The sequence below is a fragment of the Chiloscyllium plagiosum genome, chromosome 6 (genome assembly GCF_004010195.1).
Source record: "Chiloscyllium plagiosum isolate BGI_BamShark_2017 chromosome 6, ASM401019v2, whole genome shotgun sequence".
Classification (NCBI taxonomy): domain Eukaryota; kingdom Metazoa; phylum Chordata; class Chondrichthyes; order Orectolobiformes; family Hemiscylliidae; genus Chiloscyllium; species Chiloscyllium plagiosum.
This window is the reverse complement of record NC_057715.1, coordinates 77,470,139-77,497,397: the sequence shown is the minus strand read 5'-3', so window position 1 is coordinate 77,497,397 and position 27,259 is coordinate 77,470,139. Positions and strand designations below refer to the sequence as shown.

Sequence of the window (27,259 nt, the reverse complement as noted above, 5' to 3'; positions counted from 1 at the left end):
TGATGCTGGGTGAAGTAAACAGCAGTGTGTTGTAGACCTTTTAAGACTGTGAATATGCTAGCTAAGTTACACTTGTATAACTATATTGTTATGAATCAAAGTAAAACTTGGCTCAGGGTATTGAGAAGAGGATCATGAACTGTGATATGTCATTTTTAATAAACCCAGATTGCATTAAAGTTTCTGGACAAATTCTATGTGAACATTCTAGAGTCAAAAACAATGAAATGAAGGCACAATTTTATTAAAAAATTGCAAACAAACTAAACAAAATCAAAAACGTTGTAGCTGGAGCGCACAGATGCTTCCCCACATCTGCATTCAGTCAAAATTATCTCTCAAAAATTACCCTGTTTAGGAATAAAATACAGTGAAACATGCCAACATTCTTGGTTACATATACAGGGCCACCAAATTTCAGCCACAGCTGCCCAAAGCGGGTGAGGAAGGAACATTAATATGGTCTCATGCGGCCAGGTGGAGGCGGTGCTCTACTAGGTGGTGTTATTGCAATGTCCAGATAGTCCCCAATTTGAAATTTTTGCGATTGTAATGTCATCGAGTCATCTGGTCCTTTCCTCCCTGAAACAGTGGTACCGATTTCCTTCACTCTGTTATACAAAAGCAAAACAATAGTCATCTAGATGCAATTTTCACAGTTAAAAACTAAAATCTATTAGGACTGCTCAATGAGCAATGTAGTTTTGTTTAAGACACAATTAAACACTCTATACTTTAACCTTTTCCCTTTAAGCAACTCCAAACATCCTCTTAAAACTACAATGGGACTAATTAATAATATAAAGCTTCACTGATCAAATTCTAGACAGAAAATTACACTTTATAATTTGTGCTTTATTCTGCACCTTATTTGCCCTTTTAGATAGCAGATACTAGACACATAGCTAGATATGCTAAGTCTACATAATCTGTACAATCCATGTGCATTTATGCCATTTTGATTTCTGTTAATATTGCCAAAATAAAAAGAATAATGGATTTAGATACCATGACTGCTCAGATACTGAAGTAGTTCATGCCCAAATTCAGTAACACCTGGAAATATCCAGGCTTGGCTGATAAGAGGTAAGTAACATTGACACCACACAAATGCCAGGCAAGGACTGTCCTCAATGAGAGGGGAGTCAGCGACATAACCATTACTAAATCCTACACTGTCAACATCCTGGAGGTTACCATTGATCAGAAACTGAATTGGACTAACCTTTTAAATAAAGTGGAAACAAGAGCAGGTCATGGGCTTGGAATCCTAGCATGGAAAACTCACTTCCTGACTCCCCAAAACCTGTCCACCATCTACAAGGCACAAATCAGGAGTGTGGTGGAATACTGCCCACTCCCTCCACCAACACCTAGCTTAGCAATTTGCACCATCTACATGATGCACTGCAGAAATTCACCAAGGCTTCTTGGATAGCACCTTCCAAATTCATGATGTTCTTCTGGATAGAAGTAAAAGTCAGCAAATACTTAGGAGTATCACCACTTGCAAGTTCCCCTCCAAGCCACTCACCAAGCTAACTTGGAAAGATATCACTATTTCTTCAGTGTCCTTTGGTCTATAAACAGACTGTAACAGTTCAAGAAGGCAGCTCACCACTCCCTTCTCAAGGGTAATTAAGGATAGACAGCCAGCGACAGTCACATCCCGGGAGTGAATAAAAGAAACAGGCTAATTTAAGCACCTCAGAGTTAAGGCTTTGGCCACCAAATAACTCTGCATCAATTGCATTCTCAAACTTATCAGATACATATTAAATGAGTAACAAGTAACTCACCTTATGAAAATATTATTAGGAAGCAACTTGTTTTATACATAGTTTAGTGCAACATATATTTTTTGACAGAAATCCTTTCCCCTTAGACGGTGAAAAATTAGTTGGAGTGGATTTATTCACCCACTTCACCTGCCTATTGCCTACTATCCATCTTAACCATACTGCTGACCTCCAAACTGCCACTTTAAAGCTGACAGCCAACAACATACATTTCCTGCACATCAGGATAATTCAATCAGAGCTGATATCTTTCTCAAACCCATTCTCCTGCTTTTTCCCCATAACTTTTGATGCCCTTACTAATTAAGAATTATCTACCTCTGTCCTAAAGATGCCCAATGACTTGCCCTTCACAGGCTTCTGCAGTAATCAACTTCACTCTCTGGCTGAAGAAATTCCCCCTCATTTCAGTTCAAAAGAGTTGTCCCTTAATTCTGAAGCTGTGCCCTCAGGTCCTAGTCTCTCCTACTCGAGAAAACATGTGCTCCACATCCACTCTATCCAGGCCTCTCAGTGTTCAGTAAGTTTCAATCAGATGCCCCCTCATTCTTTGAAACTCCAAGACTCAAGATCCACCAGCTTTTTATAACAAACAGAAAACAGAATAAGCTTTATAATAAATCTAGTTAACAACTTGTAACATGAAAATTCAAACAAGCACTCCTCCAAATAACACACAGAACTACAGATATTTTACAGCACAAAGAGGCTACTCAGCCTGCCATCTCTGCCCTGGCTGAATAAATTCTCATCCCATTTTTCAGCACTTGGTCTGTAGTCTTGTTGGTTACAATGCTTCAGGTGTAGACCTAAGTTCCTATTTAATAAGTTGAGGACTTCCATTTCAACATCTAAACCAGGTAGTGAATTCCAGACATTTATGGTGAAAAGGTTTTTTTTCGTATGTCCCCTCTAGCCAGACCATCAAAAATCTGCAATCCATTGGATAATTGATCTCCCAACTAGAGGAAACAGGTCTTCCCTGTCCACTCTATTCAAGGCCATCATTGTTCTGTACACTTCAAAGAAGTCACCCCTCAGTTTTCTTTGTTCTCAGGAAGACAACCCAATCTTAGGTTCTCTAAGATACGACCTTCCCTTAACAAAACTATGCCCTAAATTTAGCATTACCACACTTGCTTTTTGTGGACACGTGCCTACGAATGTGCCCAGAATTGCACTTTTAAATGCCTCCCACTGACTTTATCCAATTCAAGTTTGCCAGATCATTCCAGGTTTGTCATGCTGTCTTACCACAACTTAGAACCTTTATTCACGTTATGTCTTTTCCTCCAACCGTAATGATGCTAAATCTAACTGTATTAGGATCACAGTGTCCAAAATGATCACCACTGCTATTTCATTCACCTACCCATCTTAATTTCCTAAGACAAAAAATGTGCCATCTCTTGATAAGCTTATTACATGCTGGCTAAAAAAAATTCTCTTGAATGTATTTTAAGAATTATGTACCCTCCTTCCCTATCAGGAAGTCTGTATCCCAAATGACATTTGGGTAGTTGAGGTTACCAACCAACTGAGTTTTAACTCAGGAATTTGCCTACGTTTGCTTCTCTCTCTCTGTTGGGGATCTATATATGTGCAGCAGTGTGGCTGCCCCTTTATTTGCTTCTGAATTTAACGCACAAGTGGCCTCATTTGACACTTCATTTAAAATAGCATCCATTCTCTCAGCTGTAATTGAAGATTTAAAGAAGAATGCTAAGCCCACCTGTTTTATCCTCCTCTCTGGCCTGCTAAACAAGCTCTATCCAGGGATGCTGAGCTGCCATCATCGTCCCTCTTTAAGCCAAGACACCACAATAGTAATGATATAATGCTGATAGATGCCTGTGTCGACCACTCCTTATGTTTTGCTATACTCCTTATGTTTGCATTACCTTTTAATACTGCCAAATTCTTGTGCTGTACATTTCTCAACCTCTGCTTCCTGTCTTTCAGTCACTCACTAAATTTCTGCCCCATTTCTGGCTTTGAACTTGTCCTCAGGTTTCCAGCCCCATGCCAATTTAGTTTCTACAAACTTAAGCAAACAAAATTGAGAGAGAAACTCAACAGGTTTGGCAGTATCTGTGGAGAGAAAACAAAAGTTGATGTTTCAGGTCCAGTGACCCTTCTTTAGAACGAGCAATAGCAAAAGTCCCTTCAAAGGATATTTATCCCAGTCCTGTTCAGGTGCAGACCATCTGGCTTGTACAGGTCTGACCTTCACCAGTACAGTTTGCAATGCCCCAGAAACCTGCTGCCCAGCCATGTGTTCAACCACTCAATTTTCAAAGTTCTACATTCACGAGCACATGGGACCATCACCCCTATCTAGCACAGTGAAATCTGCTTTCAGGACCTTAGCCCCACTCCTATCTAGGTCACTGATACCAATGTCAACCGTGACCTCTGGCAGATTACCTTGTTTTGCAACAACTCTATAACATACTTTACCTTGGCATTGGGGAGGCAACAGACCATTCTGGAGCCATATTAATGCCCATAGAAATGCCTGTATGACCCTCTGACTATGCAATCCCTATAACTATTGCTCCTGTATAAGTCTTCCTCCACTGTCCAGCTGCCCATAGTACCACCAACTTAGCTCGAACTGCACTCTCTTGAAGAACCATTCATCCTTACTAGTACAGCAAATGTTTTATTAACTGGCACCTATGGGACCAGGAGTATGCTGATTTGATCAAAAGGTCTATATAATCAATGTAAAAACATACACTAAGTAAAAGAAACATAATGCGGGGGGGGGGGGATGCTTTATTTACAGCATAAATCACAAATAATAATGCAACCTTGCCTTAAATAAAACTTATCGGCAGAGACAGCCTTCGCATTCACACCCTCAAATGACTACTTGGACATCACGGGAGATTTAGATAATACAGTAAACTTCTGGTTTACAATTTTTGCCCATTTATCAAGAATGCAGGTTCAAACAAAGTTTACTGTATCTAAATGGTATACCAATTCGCAAGCAAGATAGACTCCTGCAATACCTGTCTATTTTCTTCTTTAGATTGCCTGACAGTCATCCTTTTGCTGTCTGCCTTTATCCTTCCAACCTGTGATTACACCACAGTGATTCCAGCTGCTGTTCCATTTCTGAAATCCTGAGCTCAGGGTTTTACAGTCTGTGATACTTCCTTCAGAGTGTTATCTAGAACAAATGGTGAATCAATGGCTTCACAAATATTGCAGAATGTACACTCCATTTGGCCACTCTGACCTGCCATCCTGTAATTTTTAAAATTATATACTCTGAATAATACAAAACATAACAGTTGTCACCAATCAGCTGCTTCTGCTGTACCAAAGGAAAAGCTAACTACAGGAATGAAAACATTAGGGAAGAAAGAAATGCGTCCAGTGACTCACCAAACTTTGTCTATCTCAACAAATTCCTACTTTCCACCCGATTGCCAAAGCAGCACTGAGGAAAGCCTCTACTTATGCTTCTTGAAAACAACTGACAAACTTCAAAGAATTAGATTAATCCAGCCATTAACTAATTACAGTTTCTCTCAGTTTGAGAGACTTAAGGTTTCAATTAAAAAAACGTTACTCAACTCAAAGTGTAATATTTAGTTAACTGATAAATTAAAAGGGAAAACTAGACTTTAGATAAAAATTACCCCTTAATTTGTTTTCACTCACTACTTCCCAGTGTAGAAAATGCCTGAAGGAGAATCACCATCACCATCAACCACCGAAACACCACCTACCCTTGTTATAAAGGGAACAAACTATTTACATTGTTATGTTGGAGTTGAATGTAGATTTCATTTTACACGAGTTAACAAATTTACAGACTTGCTGGACTCCTCCTCTTAGACACTCTACCCTGTAACCTTAACACAAGTAGATGCTTCTTGATGCCTCGGTTACTGATGTAATGAAGATTTATACATCACATTCCTTGGGATTCAACCTCTTGGCAATTCAATAAACACAAACATTTAATCTGAAGTGTAAACTATGAACTGAAGGTGGGTTTTTTTGTTAAAACAAATTGTTATACATGGAAAAAGTAAAGAACATGTATTTTTAATATTTCATAGTTTCAAAGCCAACTGTATCTTGGCAACACACATTTGGACAATTATTTAAACCAGTTTAGGACAATTTGTCCTTGGGAAAACTGTCAGGCCATTCTTTCATCAAAGTCTAGCTTTTGATAACATTTGATATGATTAAAAACTAAATGTAATCACATCTCAATGGTATGCCAGTATGTTCTACTAGAATGCTTGGTGTCAGTTCAGACTTGCTCCAATTCATTATGGAGTCAGACAAAGGTCAGTATGGATTAACCAGGACCAGGGGCATAAAAGAAAATCATTCTGTATTCATAGAATCACAGAATCTCTTTAGTGTGGAAATAGACCATTCGGCCCAACATGTTCACACCGAACCTCCAAAGAGTAACCCACCCAGACCCATTCCCCTATATTTACCCCTAACTAGTGCACCTAACCTACACATACCTGAACGCTATGGACAATTGAGCTTGGCCAATTCACCTAACATGCACATCTTTGGATTGTGGGAGGAAACCCACACAGACATGGGGAGAATGTGCAAAGTCCATGCAGTTGCCAGAGACTAGAATTGAACCTGGGTCCCTGGCACTGTGAGACAGCAGTGCTAACCATGAGCCACCATGCTGCCCTGGATGATACTGCTTTTAAAATTGAAGCAGAACTGTAACTCTTTGTGGTGACTTGAACATCAGCTGTGTATATCGGTGACTGAAGTGACAAACTAAAAAAGTAATTTACTTAGAGGATTCTTTCAAGTCTACAGGAAAGCCATGTTGAGCGAGTAGAAGTCTCAACAAATTTGCTGAACTGTCACCCTAACAGCCATTAGGAAGGGATGGCCATGCTGTTCAACAGCAGAATTGAGAATGTGTTCTGGGACATCATCAGTCTGAAGTGGCAATGTGCCTCACTCATCTGGAGGAAATAGCATTAAGACTCTTGGCCTCCTGTATCGCCTCCACATCTTGAGAGGACCTTACACTACAACAGTTTAGCAGCTATAGGCCCTGGACTAGCTGGCTCATCTGTTCCTCCTTACTTTCTCTGACTTTGCTGCACCACTGTCATGGTGATAATCCTTGCTGTAGATGGATCCATTAGTCATGGCTCCAATGATGCTGTGGAGAGAATATCTGAAACCAAACAAGTTCTTGATATAATGTGAACAGTCATTCATGTCAATCACAAATGACAGTTTAGACTAGTCCTCTACACAGTGAGACTGGAGAACTCCCAAGAAGGAAAGCTTTTGACACAGGGAGCTTTATTCTATGTATATAGAGGGAGGATTAATGAAACCTTGCCCACTTACCTCAGCTCCCACAAGAAGGACAGCATTGCATGTAAGCATGTTCACAAATAGTTACCATTCAAGGTGAGAGGAAATCAGCTCTGTGCACTTGTGCAGCCTATGAGACCTTTGAATGTTTTTGCGAATTGAAGTCTGCAAGTGGTACTTTTTAAGGTTGTCTGTGATTGCTTTTGTTTCAGAGATGACTGTGATCAGTCAGTCATGATCAATGACATGTCCAAGATTGCTTGTGGCCAAGATTTGTATTCCACATAATTGGACAGTGTGTGCATTTCATGTGCAGGGTGTAATGATTCTGTGTAAATGCCTAATTAATACAGTTTCTCCTGAAGGGCCACACATTGCACACTGATAGAGTCTGTGTTTTCCAACAAATAAAAACTCTTACTCCATTCACTTTGGGTGTGGCTCCAGTCATTTTCCATTTCCACTGGGCATTTTTGACCCAAGTAATGATGGAAGGCAGTGGCAAGGGTTGCACTTTGCAGTGAGTCTGATAATCAAAGCCTTCCATAATGCATGTTCTCCCATCCCCTCACCGCTCAATACTAATAAACATCATATCGATTTATCAAAAACTGAGTTTCCACATGTAACAACTCAACTTTTAATTAACATTCTCATCTCCCATGTTAGTCCCTGAGCCCCAGCCCTACAGTTTAATTGTGCTAACCATCTTGTTGCACTTACCCCAATCACAGCTCCTCTGATGCACTGTTGTCTTGAGAAAATCTATAGCCTAAAAATGTCTTTAAGCATTTAGACTAAAATATATTGCTGAATTATAGAACACGCCAGAAAATAGACTGGCAGGAAGGCTCAGAAAAAGGGGGAAACTCGAGGTATAGAGTCATAGAGATGTACAGCATGGAAATAGACCCTTCGGTCCAACTCGTCCATGCCGGCCAGATATCCCAACCCAATCTAGTCCCACCTGTCAGTACCCAGCCCATATCTCTCCAAACCCTTCCTATTCATATACCCATCCAAATGCCTCTTAAAATGTTGCAATTGTACCAGCCTCCACCACTTCCTCTGCCAGCTCATTCCATACCCGTACTACCTTCTATGTGAAAAAGTTGCCGCTTAGGTCTCTTTTATATCTTTCCCTTCTCACCCTAAACCTATGCCCTCTAGTTCTGGACTCCCCGACCCCAGGGAAAAGACTTTGCCTATTTACCTTATCCATGTCCCTCATCATTTTGTAAACTTCTATAAGGTCACCCCTCAGCCTCCAACGCTCCAGGGAAAACACTCCCAGCCTGTTCAGCCTCTCCCTATAGCTCAAATCCTCCAACCCTGGCAACATCCTTGTAAATCTTTCCTGAATCCTTTCAAGTTTCACAACATCTTTCCGATAGGAAGACCAGAATTGCATGCAATATTCGAACAGTGGCCTAACCAATGTCCTGTACAGCCGCAACATGACCTCCCAACTCCTGTACTCAATACTCAATAAAGGAAAGCATACTAAATGCCTTCTTCATTATCCTATCTACCTGCGACTCCACTTTCAAGGAGCTATGAACCTGCACTCCAAGGTCTCTTTGTTCAGCAACACTCTGTAGGCACTTCCCATTATGTGTAGAAGTCCTGCTAAGATTTGCTTTCCCAAAATGCAGCACCTCACATTTATCTGAATTCAACTCCATCTGCCACTTCTCAGCCCACTGGCCCATCTGGTCAAGATCCTGTTGCAATCGGAGGGAAACCTCTTCGCTGTCCACTACATCTCCAATTTTGGTGTCATCTGCGAACTTACTAACTGTACCTCTTATGCTCGCATCCAAATCATTTATATAAATGACAAAAAGTAGAGGACCCAGCACTGATCCTTGTGGCACTCCACTGGTCACAGGCCTCCAGTCTGAAAAACATCCCTCCACACCACCCTCTGTCTTCCACCTTTGAGCCAGCGTAGAAGATAAAAACATCTGTGCTCACCAAGTGACAACAGGATGCTCTAAGACAATTAAGAACATTTGCCTTAGCATCAGTGAATCTGTGTGAGTAGGACACCCAGTGATAATTTCACAAGGGAATGGTCATGAATGTTAATGAAAGTGTTTGATTCTGACCCGGAAACGAAACTCAGTACTATCAAAGCCTTGTAATTGATGGTCAGGTTCTGTCAATTATAATGTACTCTTAGCACCCTTGCAAGCTGGGCAGACACAGAAAAACATCTTTGCTGTTACAGGACCCTGACTTGAGAGTTCAAAAGGACACTAGAGAGCGAGAGCGAGCATTTTAGTGCTGAGGCTGTTGAAGCCAGTAGAAAATTAATGCTTACTGCATACCTGCTATGGATTGAATTTAATTGCATTTTGGGACTTTATGATGATATTGAGTAGCCATTACCAGTTATTAAATACAAACACTGTAAAAGGTAATATTGATGAAGCTTTAACTTACTTGCTGTTCTTGCAGACCACTCTACAGACCTTACAGACTGCCCCACTGTCAATTCTAACTAATTAGATCTTATGTCTCATTTGAATTTGAATCACAACCCTGAAAAGAAAGCACGTTTAATTCAAAGACTAATTAATTAGTTTAAATGCAACCTTGTGGGAACATATCAACCTCAGGTACAGAATGATTCAGTACTTAAAAAGTAGGAGTCTGCTCCTAACTTAGAAATTATTCTAGGCGTAACATTGAAGAGATTCTGGTACAATGTGTCATGGGGATGTACAGCATGGAAACAGACCCTTCGGTCCAACCTGTCCATGCCGACCAGATATCCCAAACCAATCTAGTCCCACCTGTCAGCACCTGGCCCAAATCCCTCCAAACCCTTCATATTCATATACCCATCCAAATGTCTCTTAACTATTGCAATTGTACCAGCCTCCACCACATCCTCTGGCAGCCATTCCATCCACCCTCTATGTGGAAAAAGTTGCCCCTTAGGTCTCTTTTATATCTTTCCCCTCTCACCCTAAACCTATGCCCTCTAGTTCTGAACTCCCCGACCCCAGGAAAATACTTTGTCTATTTACCCTATCCATGCCCCTCATGATTTTACAAACCTCTATAAGGTCACCCCTCAGCCTCCGACACTCCAGGGAAAACAGCCCCAGCCTGTTCAACCTCTCCCTATAGCTCAAATCCTCCAAACCTGGCAACATCCTTGTAAATCTTTCCTGAACCCTTTCAAGTTTCACAACATCCTTCCGATAGTTTCCGATAGGAAGGAGACCAGAATTGCACGCAATATTCCAACAGTGGCTTGTCAGAGAGCCATTTTATGGTCAAAAGTTTGCCCTCCTTGCTAAGAAGCCATTTTGTAAAACAATTGTATCTGACATGCGAGCTGTGCAAGGTTACCTTATGAACTCTCCAATTAGCTCAGACTGGTACCTCTTTATTATAGCTTATCTCGTTAGCAGGTGCCTAACTCAGCTGGATATGTTTTTCCCACCTAATGAATGGCTTAGGGCCTGTAGGAGTGATTAGTCAAGCATGCATAGACCTGTCAATTAATTTTTCTTCCTAATGAATTATTGTTTGTCACAGTTATCTGTCTAAGAACATGCAACGTTTTTGTAACCTTTTGTATAAAGGAAGCCAGAGCTGAAAATGTGTTGCTGGAAAAGCGCAGCAGGTCAGGCAGCATCCAAGGCAGCATCCAAGGAGCAGGAGAATCGATGTTTCGGGCATGAGCCCTTCTTCAGGAAAAAGGGCTCGTGCCCAAAACGTTGATTCTCCTGCTCCTTGGATGCTTCCTGACCTGCTGCGCTTTTCCAGCAACACATTTTCAGCTCTGATCTCCAGCATCTGCAGTCCTCACTTTCTCCTATAAAGGAAGTCACTTTGTCTCAGTACATCAGAGTAGCCTGCTGGGGCACTTGAAGAACTGGTACCCTACTCTCCTAGGTTATTAGAACCTAGTTAGTTTAGCTTATAGATATCAGTGTTATGGTGTAACAGTGATGCTATTGGTAAATAAAAGGGAATGACTAAAATTAAATGAGTCCGTAAGAGGTTTTTTTATTCCAGAGAGTATGATCTCTGGGACGAACCGAGAGAGAGACTTACATGTCTGAGTCTATAAGGGATTCCCTGGGCAGTCTCAAATCTGTATTTTAACAGTCTCCCACCCTTTTTTTTTTTAAATTGAGTTGTTCCTCTTCACAAATATTGCCCCTGCTGCATCCCCATATATTCCCTTCAATTGCTCTGGTTTCCTCCCACGATCCAAAGATGTGCAGGTAGGTGAATTGGCCATGCTAAATTGCCCAGTGTTAGGTGCATTAGAGGGAAACGGGTCTGGGTGGGTTACTCTTCGGAAGGTCAGTATGGACTTGTTGGGCCGAAGAGCGTGTTTCCATACTGTAGGGAATTTAATCTAATCTAATCATGACACCAAGATTGAAGGTGTAGTGTACAGAGAAGAAGGTTACCTCAGTGTATGATGGGAGTTTAATCAGATGGGCCAATAGTTCGAGTGGCCGATGGAGTTTAATTTAGATAAATGGGAGGTGCTGCATTTTGGAAAGGCAAATGAGGGCAGAACTAATACACTTAATGAGAAGGTCCTGAGGAGCGTTGCTGAATAAGGACACCTTGGAGTTCAGTTCATAGTTCCTTGGAAGTGGAATTGCAGGTAGATAGGATAGTGAAGGCGGCATTTGGTATGCTTTCCTTTATTGGTGAGAGTATGGAGTAGAGTTGGGAGGTCATGTTGCGGCTTTACAAGACATTGGTTAAGCCACTTCTGGAAGATTATGTTCAATTCTGCTCTCCCTGCTGTAGGAAGGATTTTGTGAAATTTGAAAGGATTGAGAAATGACTTACAAAGATGTTGCCATGGTTAGAGAATTTAAGCTATAGGGAGAGGCTGAATAGGCTGGGCCTGTTATCGCTGGAGCATCAGAGGCTGAGGGGTGACCTTATAGGGCTTTATAAAATCATGAGGAGTATGCATAGGATAAATAGACAAGGTATTTTCCCTGGGATGGGGAAATCCAGAACTAGAGTGCATAGGTTGAGGGTGAGAGAGGAAAGATTTAAAAGGGATCTAAGGGGCAACTTTTTCATGCAGAGGGTGGTGCATGTATGTAATGAGCTACCAGAGGAAATGGAGAAGGCTGTTACAGTTACAACATTTAAAAGGCATATGAATAGCAAGGGTTTGGAGGGATATGGGCCAGTTGTTAGCAAATGGGACTGGAATAATGGATGAGTTGGACAGAAGGGTCTGTTTTCGTACTGTACGTTATTGACTCGGAGTACTATATTTATGCTACCTGAAAAGAACTGGCAACACCAAGAAGAGTCTCTAAACAAACACAGACAAACACAAATACAACAAGTAAATGCGCGGGGAAGAGAACAGATTTCTCCCTGTGGAGAATCATTTTGGGAAAGATACATTTTGCTAATTAGTCCTTAAAGGTAAACAAAGAGAAGATGTGGAATGTCCATCTAAAGTTATGACCTACAAAAGCCAATGCCAAAGGGATCTTTCCCAATATAGCTTGCTTCAGAAACAGTATCTTCACAGAAGGTCCTCTGGATGCTCTTGGTGAAGACAATCAAGGTTCAGAAGGTCCAGAAACAAAGTTGAAAATCTCCTTTTCTTCCACAGACTGGCTATCAATTAATCGCCAGTGCAGTCGGAAGCTAGCATTTATCACCAGACACAATGTGAATTTCAAGGAAAAGTTCTATTAAAAATAGTGTCTTTTCATTCACAATTTAAGTAAAAACAATCCAGATATGCATACTCCTTCAATTTCAAGCTCATAAAAAACGATGAATATAAAGCTACACAAACCTGTAGCCAGGTCGTTTAGGATCTGGATACACAATTGCAAAGCTGAAATGTGTTCCTTTCTTCCGGGCCTCTGGATAGACTTCCTTTACTAAACTTGTTAGTTCCTTCAGTGTAGCATCCATCCTGAATAGAAACAACAATGTAAGTATAATTTTATTAAATGCTCATGTGCACAGACTTGAATTGTAGCTTACCATGGATGGTGAGGGAACAAAGAAAACAATTGCCACTTCTAAATAAATTTAAGATGTTAGAGCAACTTTTCTCACCAAGGAAACCACTCCTCAGGAGTACAAAACACAAACATTACAACCGATATGCTTGATTAGGGAATTTCATATTATATGTCTACTTCACAGACAAAAAGGCGGCAATAAGTTTAAACTATCTGAACAAACACTTACCATGAGTTGGTGAAGAAAATGGAAGATTGAAAATTGTTTGCAATGTTTGTTTTGATCTCTATTTAAGATAAATTTATTCAGGATATTCAACAAAGTGGGCAGGGAACTGTTATAATGGTTGAATCAGAGGCATAAAGGAGACATAATGCAAATCTTATGATTGTAGGCAAGAAGAAAATTGAAATCAGAAAAGAATTTGTATAATTTGATTGACAATTATTGGAGGTATGGCCAAAAGAACTATTAGTCAATGAAGCAAGGAGTTGGCTACTGAATCAGACAAATCTTTGAAATGAAATCTAGTTAAAAAAAATTCCTTGCAAAACATGTGATAAAGACAGAATAGACTAGTAGTTAAAACACCCATTTCCAAAAGCCACAACATCATTAAGCACACCATATAATGACTGGAAGCATGTTTTACAGGAGAATTACAACACTTACCAAGTGTAGATCTGTAGTTCACTAGATGGGACATTCCCTCGAGCAAAATCATCCACTCTATGATGTCTTCCATTGTTAGTTGTGAACACTCTCAACAGAAGAGGGCAGGTCTAAATTTTGAAACATTCAATTAAGAAAAACTAAGTTAACAAATCAACATAACTTGTTTCTTAAATCACCATAAATTGCATTACTCTTTTGCAAAATTCTATTTGGAAAGTTAAAATTAAATCCCAAATGTCATTTTTCTGTAATGATTTTGCTATTACTCAAAACATGGGCATAAATGTCAAATCTAGGTCCAAGAAATTAACAGCAGAAACACAAATTAATAAGATTTAAGGGCTTTTTTCAGCAAAGTTTGGGAAATGGTGCACAGAGATTCAGTTGTATTTTTCGCTAATAAATATCCTTTTTTTTTCTGAATCACAGCATGTAAAGTAAACAATGTATGCTCTCCAAATTGAAAGTTAATAGTAAATTAATAATGCCAATAGACACCTTATATTTCTGAAACTCTACCGCACCCACTTTACATGATTTAAATGTATGGCATCATGAGTTAGGATTAAGCTGGATAAAGTCAGTGTTGGGGGCTGCTGAACTTATGCAAATTTATGAGTATACACAGATAAACATCTTCGTGGAAGATTTTAAAAGGGTGATATTTGATCAGTTAGAGTGTAGATTTTAAAAGTGCAAGAACTGTACAGCTGAAATAAAATGTAACAGATACTGAACAGGCAAATAAAAGTTTAAAATGAGCAGGAACTGAACAAGACTGTGGGACCAGAGAGTCTGAACTTAATGGGAGGGAAAAATAATCACTTAGCGGCATCACAGAATAAGGCAACGTACAGAATACATCAGGGCGTTGAGAAAATTCATACCTAAAAGTGGTCAAAACTCTCACTGGAAGGTGTGGTGGAAAAATTGGAGTGTATGTGTATGAGGGTAGACGGTTGGGGTGGTTGAGGAGGAGGAGCAGCAGCAAACAGGCAAGAGTAGTTAAACATTTTAAACAAAACACTTTTATGGTATTAGAATGAAAGTTGTGTGAACTGGATAATTTAACACTGAACACTATTTCAGATAGCCTTGCACTTGAGTTATGACATGTCAAAGCACCTCACATTCAGTCTATTCTCATCTGATTTACTTAGATTTGTACTTTCTATCTCTTCCTGTCACAGTCTGCTTACTATTTTCTGTATTTATACCTTTCTCTTTTGCTTCCTCTCTTTGATTTATTTTCCTAAGTTTGATCCCTTGACCCCATTTTTCTTCAAAATCCTTTGTATTTCCATAGTTATGTGGTTTGCAGGACTCTCCAAATGGTACAGATCCCACTGTTGCCAGTACTCATGCCTATACCTCACAAACAGGAATCCATTCCCCCTACACAAGTCTTTGAGGCATGCATTAATCTCTCTAATCTGGTTTGCTCCATGCCAAAATATATATGACCCAGGTAATAATAGAGATTATGATGCAGAATTGATTGAAATGCTTTGCAATATGATATTATAAATGTTTCAAAATGGTTTTTTTTCTCTGATTCACGTTTGGGGAAAAAGAACATTTAGATTTTGAAGGAACAAAAAAGTACACACTGTTGAATGTTCAGATGGATGTCAAAATGACATGATGGCACAAAGATAAATCTCTAGACTCTTCCAGTAGTTGCTCAAGCCTTTATGGACTCAACTCTCTCTGAAAAGACTATCGAGAAATTGTCCAGACCCCCTTAAAAACAGAAAACCAAGTTTTACACTGGACTCATAACAAGCTGAGTCAGAAAGGTAAAGAGCAGCCTTTTTCCCAACTCAAAACCAAACAAACAATCTCAAGCAAAACACTGTTCAAACAGACTAACACCTGATGAAGGAGCAGTGCTCCGAAAGCAAATGCTTTCAAATAAACCCACTGGACTACAACTAGGTGGTGTGTGATTTTTGATCTTGTCCAACCCAATCCAACACTGGCACCTCCACATCAAACAGAAACTAGCTCCTTACCAATCATAAATCTTGTCAGATATCTTTCAGAAAATTCCTAAAACCACATGGTTTATAAGAAATACCCTGTTAAAACAATGGATATCCAACGTGACTTTTCAGGGACTTGAAATAAATTATTTTTTCCACAATCCTTTTTATCCTAGATATTCCAGTTCAGCAGAGTAGTAGGGCCGTGCAACATGACGAATGGAGCCCTGTGTGAAGTTGGGATTTATCTCTGTGGTGATCACCAATAATAATACTGTCATAGACTGGTGCATAGGTGACAGGTAAACTGGTGAAAAAGAGATATCCTGGTCTACAGACAGAGGAGTCTTGAAAGGTAGACATAAGGACCTCTGAGATATAACACAGGCAGTATGTCAGAATAAGTGTTGCTCAAGTTTAAACTTCCAATGGGCAATTACCATTTTGTGGAACCCTCTGAATAGGTCCTCAACTTGGAGTTAGGATTGCAGATTTTAGAGGGTTCTGACGTACCGTAATAGTCAATCAGGAAATAAAAAGGATTAAAATTAAAACATATCCTTATTCTTGGCTAAACAAAGAAATGATCCTCTAATCGCTCACATGGGCATACTCACTCCGCCATAGATCTGTCTCACTCTGGTCCCATCCCATTGCCACCGCCAACTAATCCTTTTGGCATATCTAGTTATTTGAATACCCAACATCTTTACTAAGACACATTACTCTCATCTATCAAATTAACATATTTTCAGCAAAGGAGTTAAGTGGCCATTATACCTCCTGGATAAACAATCTGTATCTTCATAGTCACAGGATAGTCACCACCTTTCATTGAATTCAGATGGCTGAACTTCCTCTTGATTACAATTAGGTTGAATGAAATGATACACCCAAAATTGATATTTATTTGAACTCATATCTGGCCAGTATCATTACAAACATCATGCAAAACAGCCAAACAAATAGCTCCATGAAAGCAATCCAAAGAAAACTCATCACTTTCTTTTAAAAATGTGAAAATTATGAAAGCTTCGAGCTGTGTAAATGCCATTTATGCACATCAGGCACAATATATTCACACCATGTACGAGTCACTCAAACTTCTGTCTCTCCAACACCTGCCCAGCATCTTCACAACACAAGTCAGGAGTGGCTCTCCATCGTCTGCATGCAGTTCCAAAAACAACCAAGAAGCTCAACACTATCCAGAACAAAAACCCACCTGATTGGCACCCCAACCACTACTTTCAATAGTCACTTCTTTTGCCACTGACATAGGGGCAGCAATGTGTACCATCTAAGAGGTATACTACAGTAGCTTACCAAGGCTCCTCTGCCAACATCTTCCAAACCACTGCTGCTTACTAAGTTTAAAATCACACAACACCAAGTTATAGACCAACAGGTTTATTTGAAAGCACTAGCTTTTGGAACACTGCTTCTTCATCAGGTGGTTGTGGAGTATAAGATAGGAAGACAGTTTATAACAAAACTGTAAACTTTTGCTATAAATTCTGTGCCTTACGATCTTATACTTCACAACCATCTGATGAAAGAGTAGCACAACCACCTGATGAAAGATTTTAACTCTGTACATCCCAGTCCAACACCTGCACCTCCAAATCATGACTACTGCTTACAAGGACAAGGATAGCATATACATGGGAACGTCGACAAAATCAAGCTCATCTCCTGTTGTGGATCAAAATCTTGGTACTCCCTTCCTAACAGCATTTTGGGTGTCCCTACACCCAAAGGGCAGAAGTGGTTCAAGCTGGCATCTCACCATCACTTTTGCTCAGACAATTAGGGACGGGTGTACATTAGATTAGGTATTCAGAATACTCACATCTCACAAGTGAAAAAAAGGAATGGAATTGTGGAAATTATTTCTAATGTGACTCAAAAATATATTCAAAGAAACAAAAAACCCACAAAAGTTCTCAGTGAGACTGAGATTTTTCTTTTTAAAAAATCATAAGTTATAAAAAACAGCTTTCTTGTTTAAAATTCTGCATTTAATTTCACACCTATTTTGAAACAATGAGAGATTAACGTTTTCATCTCCTGAATGGGGGATGTTTCACAACTGAACTAAGAAAGTAGTAAATGGACTGGCATAAAAGACTGGATGAAGATTCGGACATAGTGGTTTCTGCATACACAGCAATGAGCCATGTCCCTTTTTAGTTGATAATATATGGAAACAGAAGTTTGTCCTCAGCGCTGGCAAAATAGGAGTCATATCAACTCTCTACGACATGCCCGATATCCAATTTAGTTTCAGTCAATTAAATTAAACTGTAGGTGCTCACAGGCGACTGATCTGATACCGCCTGTTTCTCCCCTGCCCCAATTACATTGGTCCCTAGCCGTAATCCTACAATTTTATGTTTAGGTGCAGGTTCGCAGCTTGTTCTGACTGGAACCCTATTAACACCCTCACAATGTATCACAAAGAAAAACATTCAGAACAAAACAATTATTAAAAAAAAGACTTCTGGTTTTCGATGTAGAAATTTCCAGTTACCGGTTGAAATTGGGCCGAAAGGAGAAACCTTGGCCTCACCCTCAATCAGCTCAGACCGCGGCACCTCAGTCAGTCCACCCTGTGAAAAATGCTTCATGTCTGAGAGTGAGAGAGACCCCGCAGCGGCGGCATCTTCCAACGTGCACTTTCCCGGAATTGACATAACCCAGGCCTTGACCTGACTCAACCTGCAAGGCCGCCGCTACTGCCTCAGGTGATAGCCCTCGCCAACCCCCGTCATTGCGAACGATTTTCACCTTTTCGCGATCCACTGGCTTCTCCGGTTCTTTCTTAATCTCCTCCTGGGTGACTCTGGACTCCACCGCCATATTACCTCCCCTCCGCTCTCTCAGTGATGGCGACCGCACCATAGAGAGCAAACAGGCCCCAAGAGCCGCGCACGCAGAACGCGCATGTCAATAACTAGTTTGTGACAAATGCAGCAACCATTTTTTATCCTGGCAACTGCCCATGGTGACTGGCAATAGAGTGAGGGAATATGATAATGACATTAGGCGAAAATGAGGAGAGTGTGGTGCTGGAAAAGCACAGCAGGTCAGGCAGCATCCGAGGAGCAGGAAAATCGACGTTTGGGGCTGATAATGACATTGACTGTCACTTATTTCACCCCCAATGAATATACTATAGCCATGTTTGTAGCTGATACAAACATAGGTGGGAAGGCAAGTTGTGAAGGTGATATATAGAATCTTCAAAGGGATATAGGCAGGTTAGGCAAGTGACCAAAAGCCTGGTTATTGGAATATAATGCTGGAAAATGCAAGATTATGCACATTGGCAGGAAGAATAGAAAAGCTGAATATTATTTAAATGGACAAAGACTGCAAAAAGCTGCAGCACAGGAGGATTTGGAAGTGTTGGTACATAAATCATAAAAGGTTAGAATCCAAGTTCAGTGGATAATAGTGAAATAAAATGATGACCTTTACTGCAAAGGGAATAGAGTATAAAAATGGGGAGATCTTGTATAAAACTGTACAAGGTACTAGTCAGACCAAATCTGGAATACTCTGAACAATTTTTGTTTCTTTAGCTAAAGGAAGGTATGCGGGCATTGGAGGCAATCCACAGAAGACTCATTAGACTGATGGAGGGATTTTCTTAATACAAAAGGTGTACTGATTGGAGTTTAGGAGAATGAGAGACCTTATTGAAACATGTAAGATTCTTTGTGGGCTTGACAGGATAAATGCAGTAAGATTGTTTTCCTTTGTGGGAGATTCTAGGACCAGTGGTCATAATCTCAGAGTAAGGAACTCCTGTTAGATGCAGGTGAATCTGTGGAATTCTTTACTGCAAGTCAGGATGGCTATCAAATCTGGGTCATTGAGTGTATTCAAAGCTGAGATAGGTTGAATTCTTAATCATTAAGGGAATTAGGGTTAGGGGATAAGACAAGGAAGTGTAGTTGAGGATCATCAGATCAACTATGATCTTCTTGAATAGCAGAGTGGACACAATGGACTGAATGGCTTATTACTGTTCCTATGTCTTAATCCCAATTTCCTTTAGCCATTTAGAATCCTGATTTTCAAATAACTGCCTTAATTACCATTAACAGATAATTATTTGACAAAATTTGACATCAAGCAACATATGGGAAAAAGTCAGGACTATAGATGCTGGAGATCAGAATTGAAGAGTGTGGTGCTGGAAAAGCACAGCTGGTCAGGCAGCATCCGAGGAGCAAGAGAGTCAACGTTTTGAGTATAAGCTCTTCATCAGGAAAGAGGGAGTGCCTCAAGAGAGCTGAGAGATAAATGGAAGGGGGGGGGGGTAAATGAAAGGTAACTGGGAATGCGATAAGTAGATGAAGGTGGGTGTGAAGGTGAAATGTCGGAGAGGAGGGTGGAGCGGATAGGTGGGAAGGAAGATGGACAGGTAGGAAGTTCAAGAGGGCGGTGTCAAGTTGGAAGGTTTGATCTGGGATAAGGGAAAGGGAAGGGAAATGAGGCAGCAACTACAGGGGCGGAAGTGACGTGTTGGGTAGACTTCACGGTGGTTTTGGCAGCGGTGGATCTTGCGGCAGTTGTGGAATCGGTTGTCTTGCCAGCGATTGCCATGGTGGCATAGTCAGCAGTGGCAGCTTTCTGTGGGTCAGCAGGGGTGGAAGGGATGTCATCGTTTGCTGCGATAGTGGCGGCTGGAGTGCCCGCATGGCTAATGGCTCTGAGTGGTTCCGGAGGCTGGGAGAAGCTTCTGGAATGATTGAGGAATCTCGAGTTTGGAGGTAAATCCATGAAAGTTTGGATGTCCAATATTGTGGAGAAAAAGCACTTGCTGACCATGTGGATTCTTCTAAGGATGAAGAACAGCAAGGGTCCTTTGCAGGTCTGGGAGAGTGTGGCCCTGAGCTGGGGCAGGGCTGACTGCAATGAGAGTAGGTGGCGGCACATGGCTGCGAGTGTGGAGTGGAAGATCCAGAGGGAGAACCATTTCTGGAGGCTTTGGATTTGTTTTAGGTACTGGTTGTCCTCGTCAGGTCCAAATTGTGATGGTCTGGATGTAGTCTGGAGTCCATGCGGGATCAGTCCATTCCATAGGCAGGTGCTGAGGAAGGTGATGTGGTTGTGGTGGTGGGTCTGCTTCAAGATGTGGCTGAAGAGCTTCAGGGCAGAGGAGACAACCTGGGGGGGTGCAGTGAGAGAGAGAGACTCACTGAGATCCTTGTTGAGGGAGGAGGAGAACCTCTTGAAGGGAGGCATGTTTGGAAGAGGCTTCACAGTAAGGTTATAATCAACAGGAGAAAGTGAGAACTGCAGATGCTGGAGATCAGAGTTGAAGAGTGTGGTGCTGGAAAAGCACAGCAGGTCAGGCAGCATCCGAGGAGCAGGAGAACTGACATTTCGATGCTGTCTGACTGGCTGTGCTTTTCTAGCACCACACTTTTTGAGTCAAGCAACACATGCAGATATCTGGAAAGTTGACCAAAAGAAACAGGTTTTAAAGAGCATTTTTAACAAGGAAAGAAAGTAGGAAAGTCTTTTTTTTTGTGGGTCATGGGGAGAGGTGGCAGTGGTGTTGCAGCATGGTGTTCGTGGTTTTGCAGAGATTCCAGATCTTATGTTTCAGCATGCACCTGAAGATATTTCCTCCAACAGTGCAACAATTAAAACTGGTGATGCTCAAGGGGCCTGAATTGTAGTAGCACAGATATCTTGGAGGATTGTAGAGGTTGCAGGAAATTACACAGGTAGGGCATGGATTGTGGCTGTGTAGGGCTTTGAAAACAAGGATGTAAAGTTTCAAACTGATGCATTAGTCAACTGGGAGACAATGTCTGTCAGTGAGAAAAGAATAACAGGTGAATGACAAGCTTAGGACATAGGTAGTTTTGAGCAAGTCTAAATTCATAAAGAGTGCAATGTAGGAGGCCAGCCAGAAAGGCATTACAATAGTTAAGTCTAGAGGTAACAGAATGAATTAAGATTTTAACAGCAAATTAGCTGAGGCAGGGGAAGAAACAGGTGATGATATGAAGCTGGAAAAGGCAATATTGTTGATGGAAAGGAGGGCTTGAAATCTCAGTCCAGAGTTTATTAGCTGCCACGATTACAAATATTCTGATTAAGCCTCAAGCAGAGGTTAAGAGGACAATTGGATTCTGTAGCTAAGGAATGCATTTTGCAGCATGAACTGAAGATAATAACTTCACCTTTCCAATACATAGTTGAAGGATATATATATATGTGTATATAGATATATATATTGTTGAAGAGAATACTGAGATACAAGGAGGAGGTGTTAGCAACTCTGGAAAGTGTGAGAATAGATACATTTCTTGGGCCGGGTGGGATTTGTCCTGGGATTCTCTGGGAAGCCAGGGAGGAGGAGATTTGGCTTTGTTCTTTTTATCAGCATTGTCTACAGGAATAGTGCCAGAAGACTGGAGGATAGCAAATATTGTTCCCTTGTTCAAGAAGGGGAGTAGAGACAACCCTGGTAATTATAGACTAGTGAGCCTTACTTCAGTTGTGGGTAAAGAGTTAGAAAAGGTTATAAGAGGTTATAAGGGATTTATAATCATCTAGAAAGAAATCAGTTGATTAGGGATAGTCAACGACAGTTTTGTGAAGGGTAGGTCATGCCTCACAAACCTTCTTTGAGCAGGTGACCAAATAGGTGATGAGAGTAAAGCAGTTGATATGGTGTTTGTGGATTTCAGTAAGGCGTTTGATAAGGTTCCTCACGGCTATTGCCCAGGCTATTGCACAAAATACGGATGTATGGAATAGAGGGTGATTTAGCGGTTTGGATTAGAAATTGGCTAGCTGAAAGAAGACAGAGGGTGGTGCTTGATGGGAAATATTCATCCTGGAGTTCAGTTACAATTGGCGTGCCACAAGGATCTGTTTTGGGGCCATTACTGTTTGTCATTTTTATAATTGACCTAGCTGAGGGCATAGAAGGATGGGTTAGTAAATTTGTCATTTTTATAATTGACCTAGCTGAGGGCATAGAAGGATGGGTTAGTAAATTTGTGGATGACACTGAGTTGTGGAAGAAGGATGGGTTAGTAAATTTGTCATTTTTATAATTGACCTAGCTGAGGGCATAGAAGGATGGGTTAGTAAATTTGTGGATGACACTGAGGTTGATTGAGTTGTGGATAGTGCTGAAGGATGGTGCAATTTACAGGGGGACATAGATAAGCAGCAGAGCTACTGAGAGATGGAAAATGGAGTTTAATGTGGAAAAGTGTGAGGTGATTCACTTTGGAAGGGGCAACAGGAATAAAGAGTACTTGGTAAGTGTAGATGATCTTGGTGTTCATGTACATAGATCCCTGAAAGTTGCCACCCAGGTTGATGGGATTGTTAAGAAGGCATTTGGTGTGTTAGCTTTTATTGGCAGAGGGATTGAGTTTCGGAGCCACAAGGTCATGCTGCAGCTGTACAAAACTCTGGTGCAGCCGCACTTGGAGTATTGTGTACAGTTCTGGTCACTGCTTTATAGAAAGGGTATGGAAGCTTTGGAAGGATTCAGAGGAGATTTACTAGGATGTTACCTGGTATAGAGGGAAGGTCTTATGAGGAAAGGCTGAGGGACTTGAGGCTGTTTTCATTAGAGGAAGAAGATTGAGAGGTGACTAATTGAGACATATAAGATAATCAAAGAGTTGGATAGGATGGACAGTGAGAGCCTTTTTCCTCGGATGGTGATGGCTAGTACAAGGGGATATACCTTTAAATTCAGGAGTGTTAGATATAGGACAGACATCAAAGATAGTTTCTTTACTTAGAGAGTAGTAGGGGCATGGAACACACTGCCTGCAAAAGTAGTAGACTCGCCAACTTTAAGGGCATTTAAATAGTCATTGGATAATCATATGAATAAAAATGAAATAGTGTAGGATAGATAGGCACCAGATTGGTTCCACAGGTTGGCGCAACATTGAGGGCCGAAGAGCCTGTACTGTGCTGTAATGTTCTATGTTCTTTGTTCTATGATATTTCAGCATGGCTTCATCAAGGGGATATTGTGCCTGACAAATCTATTAGAATTCTTTGAGGAGATAACAAGTAAGTTAGATAAAGGAGAGCCAGTGAACATGATCTATTTGAATTTCCAGAAGGCATTTGACAAGGTGCTGCACAGGAGACTGCTCAATAGGATAAGAGCCCATGGTGTTGGGAAGGAAGGCACTGGTATGAATAGGGGATTGGCTGATTGGCAGAAGGCACAGAGTAGGGATAAAGAAGTCTTTTCCAGGATGGCAGCCAGTGACTAGTAGAATTCTGCAGGGGTCTACGTTGGGACGTTATTTATTAACGATCTGGATGAAGGAACTGAGGGTATTTTTGCTAAGTTTGCAGATGACACAAAGATAGGTGAAGGGATGGTAGTGTTGAGAAAGCAGGAAAGCCCTGGAAGAACTTGGACAGACCAGGAGAGTGGGCAAAGAAACGGCAAATGAAATACAACGTGGGAAATTGTGAAGTTATCCACTTTGGTAAGAAGAAGCAGAAACTATTTTTTATAGGGGGAAAGGCTTCGGAAATCTGAAGCACTAAGGGACTTGGGAGTCCTTTTTCAGGATCCTGTTAAGGTTAACATGCAGGTTCATTTGCCAGTTAGAAAGGCAAATGCAATGTTAGAATTCATTTCAAGAGGCCGAGAATAGAAGAACAGAGATGTGCTGCTGAGGATGTATAAGGTTCTAGTCAGACAACGTTTGAAATATTGTGTACAGTTTTGGGCCTTTAAGGAAGGATATTTAAGGAAGGATATTCTGACATTGAAGGGGGTCCAGAGGAAGTTTACAAGCGGATGAAGGGCTTGTCATATGAGGAGCAGTTGAGGACTCTGTGTCTGAACAGAATGGAGTTTAGAAGGATGAAGGAGGGTTTGATTGAAACTTACAGAATACTGAGAGGCTTGGATAGAGTGGAGAAAATGTTTCCACTAGTAGGGAATACGAGAGTCTGATGGATAATTCTTTAGAACTGAGAGGAGGAACAATTTCTTCAGCCAGAGGGTGGTTAATCCATGAATCTCAATGCTGGAGAGGACTGTGGAGGTCAAGTCATTGAGTGTATTTAAGACAGGGGTTAATAGGCTCTTGATTGGTAGTGGGATCAAAGGTAATGGGGAGAAGGCAGAAGGTTGAGAAACGTATCAGCCGTGGTCAAAAGGCAGATTATACTCAATAATCTGAATGACCTAATTCTGCTCCTGTATGTTATGGTCTTATTGCAATCCAGAAACATTTCATTCTCGTATCTTAAAAGAACATAGAACAGTACAGCACAGTACAGGCCCTTCGGCCCTTGACGTTGTGCTGATCTTTTATCCTACTTTACGATCAAACTAACTTACATACCCTCCATTTTACTATCATCCTTGTGCCTATCCAAAAGTCCCTTAAATGTTCCTAATGTATCTGACTCTACTACCACTGCCGGTAGTGCATTCCACGCACCTACCACTCTCTGTATAAAGAACCTACCTCTGACATCTCCCCTAAATCTTCCTCCAATCACCTTAAAATTTTATGCCCTCTCGTGATAGCCATTTCTGCCCTGGAAAAAGTCTCTGGCTATCCGCTCTATCTATGCCTTCATCATCTTATACAACTCTATCAAGTCTGTTGGTCCATAGCCTTGTGCTCTATGATATCTCAAGTGAATAGCCAAATTTTTTTTTTAATTTTATGAGGCTTTGATATCTCTCTTTTTCAAACAATTCGTTTTTGACAAACATGGTGAATTAAAAAGTTATTTATAACTTTAAGAATGTACCAAGTAATTCTGCGATTCTGCGAAATCTTTCCTCAGCTTTCTCTATAGATGTTAAATGTTTTATAATAACCATATTTTTTTCCAATCTTGGCAACATCCTTATAACTATCCTCTCGAGAATGACATCCTTTCTGTAAAATGGTAACCAGAACTGTATTCGTCCTCTAACTCCACCTAATTAATTTACTGTTTTTTAATAACGTCCTTGATTTTACTCTCTAGGTCTCAGCAAACAAAGAAAAGTATCTCATATACCTTCTTCAGGTACCTGTCCTACTATCTTCTTGGATCAATAAGCATGCTCCAAGGTGTCTCTGTTACTTTATATTTCTCAGAATCCTTATATTAATTGTAAGATTGTAAGAAAACGAACCGGAATAGGCCATTTCGCCCTTTAAGCCTATTCCACTATTCAGTTGGATCATGGCTGATTTGACATTCCTCATGTCCACTTTCCTGCATTTCCCCATATCTCTTGACTCCTCTACTGATCAAGAATCTATCTAGCTCAGCCTTAAATATACACAAGGACTCTCTCCCTCACAGCTGTCTGTGGAAAAGAGTTCCATAGACTCGCACACCTCTGAGAAAAGAAATTCCTCCTCATCTCAGTCTTAAATTAGTGTCCCTTTATTCTGAGAAGATGGGCTTTGCTCCTAGACTCTCCCATCAGCCTTCATCCTGTCAAGTCCCTTAGTAATCCTATATGTTTCAATGAGATTACCCCTCAATATTCTAAAATTCAGTGAGTAGAGCCCCAACCTGTTTAACCTTTGGTCTTAAGACAATCCCTCCATACCAGGAATCCTAGTGAATTTTCTTTGAACTGACTCCAATTAAATCATATCTTTCCTTAAATAGAGGAAGCAAAACTGCTCACAGTACTCCAGATGTGGTCTCACCAGTACCTCCCTCCTCTTATACTCCAACACCTTTTAAATAAAAACCAACAATCCATTAGCTTTGCTGAGTATCTGCTGCATCAATGTGCAGGTCGAGGGTCAAAGCACCGATGTGGTTGACCCTTTCGGGATCTGGACCAGCAAACGACAGGTCAAGGTAACCCTGAGGGTGGATGCCAGCGGGAATATCCTGCACCCACCCTCCAGCTTTGCTATCGGAGGGAGCAGAGGGTACCTGACTTATGCAGGGCAGCCGAAAGTGTGCCGAACCTGTGGGAGGTCAGGCCACATGGCGGCGGACTGCAAGGTCACGATCTGTCGGAATTGCAAGAAGGAGGGTCACCCGACCAAAGAGTGCAAGGAGGAAAAGAACTGCAATCTATGCGGGGAGGCGGGCCACGTGTACAGGGCCTGCCCAAGACGAGGGGCCGCCACCTACGCGCAGATGGCCGGAGGCGGGCCACAAAAGGACGGCAAGGCACCGCAAACCGGCAAGGGAATGGTGTCAGGGGGCATGCAACAGAAAGGACAGGCCGGAGCAGAGCAGATGACAGTTACCGGAGAGGTACAGCTGCCGAGCGAAGCTCCGACAGGACAGGAGGAGGAGGCGGAGAAGGGAAAGAAGGAGGCAGAGGAATGGACCGTGGTGAAAAACAGGAAGAGGAAAACCCACCCAGTCACCAAGACCTCCCAGAAAAAGGGGAAAAGGCAGCTGCAGGTGGAAGACACGGACAGCTCTTCGGAGGGTGAGGACGGAAGAAAGGAG

At 41.2% G+C, this 27,259-nt stretch overlaps 1 protein-coding gene across 1 annotated transcript; it reads right to left on the bottom strand.

Moving 5' to 3' along the window:
- Positions 1 to 228: 228 nt before the first annotated feature.
- Positions 229 to 18,743, bottom strand: sap18 (Sin3A-associated protein). Its single transcript, XM_043691927.1, has 4 exons — positions 18,587 to 18,743; positions 13,809 to 13,918; positions 12,961 to 13,083; positions 229 to 611 (listed from the first exon to the last, which is right to left on the bottom strand). Exons 1-4 carry the CDS (start codon positions 18,698 to 18,700, stop codon positions 455 to 457), a joined length of 504 nt encoding a protein of 167 aa, XP_043547862.1. The 5' UTR covers positions 18,701 to 18,743; the 3' UTR covers positions 229 to 454.
- Positions 18,744 to 27,259: the final 8,516 nt, after the last annotated feature.